This window comes from Branchiostoma floridae, chromosome 2, assembly GCF_000003815.2.
Source record: "Branchiostoma floridae strain S238N-H82 chromosome 2, Bfl_VNyyK, whole genome shotgun sequence".
Lineage (NCBI taxonomy): Eukaryota > Metazoa > Chordata > Leptocardii > Amphioxiformes > Branchiostomatidae > Branchiostoma > Branchiostoma floridae.
The window spans coordinates 3597885-3603650 of record NC_049980.1 but is presented as its reverse complement, the minus strand read 5'-3'; the positions used below and the strand labels follow the sequence as shown (position 1 = coordinate 3603650).

Below are 5766 nucleotides of genomic sequence, written 5' to 3'. Positions count from 1 at the left end.
TCAACAAAAAAACTCACAGGTCCCCTTAGGTCAGCAGGTCACATGAGGTCAATGCACAACGATACCACGAATAATTATAAACATAATTATCTGGAATTATACCATCACTCTTGTCAGGTCACTCCAGTGATGGGTCACAGGTGCCCGGGAATCTGGACCTGACCCGGTAGTGCCCAGTCATGCAGCACCTACATTGACCTACAACTGGATTCACGTGTCATCAACGTCACTTGTCCTGGGGAATGACTTAACGTATGATAGGAGAACACAGTTTTCGGCCTATGGGGATGTCTATAGTTGGTTTAAGGGCCACAAGGTAACTGACTTCGAAGCGGAAAAAAATTAGCAGGGTGCACTTTAGGAATACCGAAAACGGATTGTTTGAGTTTAGGGTACAAGCCACAAAAATCCTTACTGCGTAACACGATCTCACACCCACTTTGAAACGCCGCTCAGCTGAGGTCCATAACTGCCGGCTCACATGTACACCAGAAAGGGAGTTGCGTAATAGGGAAAATTTATACATGAAATAGAAAACTTTGAAAATCCGAATCATACAGTCTCAAAGCCGACACCTTCCTTGACCACGCTAAACATGTTATACTTCACTGCCTCTCAAATAAGGCTTTCTACCTCTCCTTCAACAAGTTAACCATTTATGTACCCGCGTCATAGACCCGGGTGTCGCGCATAAATACCATGTTCTGCTACCTTATCCTGGGGAAGGCTTAACAGCGAAAACTCGATGAGTCTGGGTTACATTTTATGTTAACTTTGTCGTAAAGAGTAATCTTCGTCGCAGTAAAGCAGTGCGGCAATTTCATAGAGAGGTTTGTTTGAATCTGCAAATGGAATTAAAAGTTAGAATATACAGCCACCAGACGACACATGGCGGGGTTTTAAACTGGAGCACCTGTGTCCGGACAGACGTCGACGTTGTCTACGCTCGTGGCCAGGTGGATCTCACGCTCCATCTGAAGCCTGTTATCCACAAGACGCTGGAACACCTGGACGGCCTGCCTCCCTGTGTCGCAGACGTACACAAGGTTTCCGCTAGGGGGCGCGTTGATACCATTTGCAAAGGCGAATCCATCTGCGGCGGCGAAGGCATCGGAGCCGTTGTAGTAGACCACGTTCGACCAGCACGGCGATAGGAACCTGGAAGGCCAAAAACACGATTAGTGACCAATTGACGTATAGGGAACAAAACTCTCTCATAAAGTATCAAATGATATAGGTTTGTATCTAACGCCTGTATTAAGATTAATTTAGCCAGGATAAAAGCCCTTCGCGGTAACAAACCAGCTTCAAAAGCCCTCGGTGCTGCAGAAACTGGTTATAATGCAATGAACGACCTGTGTCGTCTTCGTTTGTGACGTCGCGAGAGTATTGTTTATCTATATTTATTGGTTTATGATATTTTTCCTGGGCAAATATTGATATAAAAAGGTCTAGTTTTCTCCTCTGCAGGAGAAATCATGTGTATTTCTAAATATGACCAAAAAACTGTGACATATTGACCTGTACTGTAGTTAACTTTTGGGTGACAGCTTCTCGAATGGACTCACTCATTATTAGGACAGGGGATGAAATACTGCTGTCATTTCATTATACTGGCTCTATCTATATACGGAGCTGACCGTGATTCTGATTTTGAACAAAAACAAACTTGACCAATTCAGCTTTGCAGTAAAGCTTTGAGGTTTAAAATGTAGGTAAATGCCATATGAAGTGATTGTTTTTGCATAGGACTGAATGTCTTGCATGGGAAAGTATATGATCTTGTCGCTCCCCTGAATAACGTCCTGGTACGACGATGAAGATTAGACGCCCAGCTACCAGGTAATAAGATATGCCAAAAGCAGTTACCCAAGCAACTGGATATGATTTTGGAAACGGTCAGACGTTTCGGATAGTATTCACTATCCTTCGTCAGGATTCCTTCGACAATTTTCCAATACCTACCTCTCCAGTCGTTTGAGCCAGGGCCTGACGCTGTACATATCGTTTGTAGCGTAGAACGAGTCTGTTCCCATGGCAACAACGTCATTGACGTTGTACAACAGTGGGTGCTGCACGGACCTGATCAGCCGCAAGATGGCGCTCTGCCGGATGTACCGGAATATCTCTATCCGGTCACCGTCCTAGGAAAATGACAAGTAATGCAGATATCAATGCTGCTTTTCACAGCCACTGTGGTGTAATGTTGTCAATTAGAAAAACATAATTCCGTCCATGTAACGCTAGTTTACCTTTATCCGTGGGGTAACCTATATCCGTTGTTTTTAAAACCTGAGCATACTATAATCAAGTTGACGGACGGTGCAAGATTTCTAACGTAATGCCGTTTGAAACCACCGCCCGTCCACTAGATATTCATAAATGCCCTGTTTTAGAACGTCTATACTCCACGGATAAAGGTGAACTGACGTTAACTTTACTTTTCAGCTGACAAAAAATGACTAAACTAGAAAGGTAACATTTGCAAGCAAATACAGAATGTTTACCTTCACATGGTCTAGCCTAACATTTCTACATGGAAATTGGGGAGAGAGCCATGGAAAAAATTGGTTTCCTTCAACGATATGTATTCAAATGTTTTAAGAAAAGCTTTGAAATCCATTAAGGTGGGCTCCCACTGCACTCGCGTCACGCTTGCGTCACTTCGGGGTTCGACAACGCAGACGTAACCCCGCGGCATCTATAGGTGACGCGAGCGAACCTAGAGGTGACACAAGCAAACCTAGAGGTGACACAAGCAAGCGCGACGTTTTTTTGGAAGTTGAAAAATAACGCAAGTGGCAAGATGCCCCAAGAGTGACCCAAGGGTGACACAACAGTGACCCAAGAGAACACTACAGTGAAACAACAGTGACGCCAACATGCCTTCAACAGTATCAAGGTTATATTTTGTCTATTTTGCACCAAGTATCAAAAGTAAACATCATTTTATTATTGAAAAGCTATTTTGGATACATTTTGGATATCATTTTACAGCAGTTTTTCAGTTACAACAGTGACCCAAGAGTAACACAACAGTGACACAACAGTTACGCCAACATGCCTTCAACAGTATCACGGTTATATTTCCTATTAAAACGTAGGAAATATCAAGATGTTTTTGTGAAATATGCAAATTAACACACACCATTACACGTACTTGTTGCAAAACACATAAGCGATGGAGTCAAATCTGGTATATGGTTCGTGTCCATTCATTTGGGTTACTTCTTTTGCTGTAAAAGTCTTTCAAGGTTATCATATAACATAAGTAACATTCATAAGCATAAGCATCATCACAAGGGAAATTATTTCATTATAAATCTCATTGTTAGGCATTTTCATCATTATACAGTGATTTTTCATACATTGACAACGCTGCGACTTCCGATAACCTGTCAATTTAGTCCAGAAACGCAACAGTGACGCATGTCAGTGGGAGCGCAACAGAAAATCGGCGAAAATAACACAACAGTGACACATTGAACGAACTCCGAAGCGACGCAATCGTGACGCGAGTGCAGTGGGAGCCCACCTTTAGGCCACAGCAAGTAAATTTTATGGATGACATCCTCTGCAGATTGCAAAAATAGTGCGACAGGGCGGGAAAAAAAAATGGGTGAAAAAAAGGTGGCATCATTTTCAAAAATAGGCACCATAAAGTTGTGATGACTGTTGTAAAAAGAAATAAAGGGACAAAACGTGGTATCAGAGCCAAGAAGGCATTCATTCCTGTATTTAAGACATGTACTGGTGTAGTAAAAGTGACACTAGTGTGGTAGACTGGCATCACCAACAAAGTTGGTAACCACACTATCCAATAAGTTTCATTTCTACAACTACAGTCTCGGGTACCTTAGAAGTGTCCCTTCTACAAGTACAACTATAAGCCTACAACACAACATATTTGCTCTTCTTGGTATTTTATCGTCATGTTGACCATCCCTGCAGAAGGAAACAAGTGCTTTTAAAAAGCTGGCATTTTGCCAAGGTGTGTGAACGTTTTTTTTTCTAGTTATTAGAACGTCATATAATAGAACAGAGTAACTAAACCTGATAGCACATGGAGAGATTCACAAATATGCAAATGACTTTATGTCATACAGTATGCAGTTATTTTCGAGAAAATCAGTTTGTTCTTGTGTAATTCTGTGATATAGATGTTGTATGGGCATTTTATGGAAAGTTAGAACGACATATAAGCAGAGTATCGCACGTCTCACGGTTCGTTCATTCAAGGCATCCCAACAGCGAAAAAATGCAGAAGTAGAACAGGTGCAAAGGTCAGTTTTAATGTTCTATACAAACGTATTGTTAATTAGTATTTCAATGGATGTAAAAATTAGTACTTAAATGGATGTAAAAAAGAAAAATTCCCTCCACTGCGCTAGAGCGAACATGCTGAAGAAACATCAGTTTTAACAGGTATACGAATGTTCGGCATAGATTGAACAGGTCCGTTCATTCCAACGTCGACTACTCTGGCCACAAGACATTTTGCCGCCTTAGCAAAAATTCTTTTTTTTCCTGAAATCAGGCGAAATTTAATGCGCACGCTGATGTCATCCATAAAATGTACTTGGTGTGGCCTTAGTCCCGTGCTCCGATTTGGTGCAGAGCGCGCGCGGCGAAGTTCAGTGGAAGTTGAATACACACACACACATAAGTTAGATTTTGTCCTTTCCGTCATTGTCGGTGCCGTCAAAATGGGTGCGTAAATGTAGACAATTATTTTGCAAAAATACTACAGAAAATCAGCGGGTGTTTGCAGACGGTGCTGGTTTAGATGATGCACAATGTAGTTCCTAACGCCTGCCGGCGGCTAGAGAGAAGCGACCAGTCGAACCCACGAGCATATGTATGTAGGAAAATCCCCCTCCCCTACTGCTAGGGTCAGTCGCATATTGCTGACTTTTTTGTTTTTACCCCCCCCCCCCCCGATTAACTGTCAGTTATTGCTACCACATACGTACAGAAGTCAAATTTAAAAAAGAAGATAAATATGTAAATTCAAATGTCAAAGATACTTTCAATATAGTTGACGACAAGAGCTCAGACCTCACCAGCTTGCAATGCATTTTATGTAAGGGCGGGGCCTTACATAAACCGTGAAAAATAAGTTTGCTTTTGATCATGATCTTTTTACTAACTGCTTGTAAGATTTTGACTGAGCAAGGAGGTTAAAAAAATGGGTCAGCCTTTTTACCGGAAAACAGAGGAAAACACAGTTAAACACCGCGGCCGGAAAACACATGAAGGAGTGTATAATTTACTGAAATACAGTATGTTTTGATGAGTAAACATGACAGGTCGCTATGTTTTGCCACAGAATAATCTACATATGGCCCTGGAATGAAGAAATCGTCAGAAAATGCATGAGACGACGGGCCGGACCGCCGCCACCCGGCGGCCATGTTTGTTTTCAGAATACATGATGTTTGTTTAGCGGGCTCTGATACTTTCACAACAAGACAGCCGATACCTACCGAACTTCAGTACAAAAATCTGTTATATATTTGCATAAATATAATATATATGAAACTACTCGGATTGTGATAAGAATCTGTTTTCTGTATTTCTTAATCTTGCTTCTTCTAGCCGTCATCGTTACATAATTCTGCACAATCAGCACGTCCAGTCCGCCGGGTGGAGGCGGCGGTCCGGCCCGTCGTCTCATGCATTTTCTGACGATTTCTTCATTCCAGGGTCATAGTAGATTATTCTGTGGCAAAACATAGCGACCTGTCATGTTTACTCATCAAAACA

The 5766-nt window shown here is 41.9% G+C and overlaps 1 protein-coding gene across 1 annotated transcript in view; it reads right to left on the bottom strand.

Moving 5' to 3' along the window:
* Positions 1-34: 34 nt before the first annotated feature.
* LOC118409877 (serum paraoxonase/arylesterase 2-like) overlaps positions 35-5766 on the bottom strand; it is a 12784-nt gene continuing 7052 nt past the window's right edge. Inside the window, exons 2-3 of the mRNA XM_035811245.1 lie at positions 1966-2144; positions 35-1158 (exon numbers count right to left, since the gene is read on the bottom strand). Coding sequence (XP_035667138.1) covers positions 900-1158; positions 1966-2144 — 438 coding nt within the window. The 3' untranslated portion in view covers positions 35-899. The remainder of the gene's footprint in view (positions 1159-1965; positions 2145-5766) is intronic.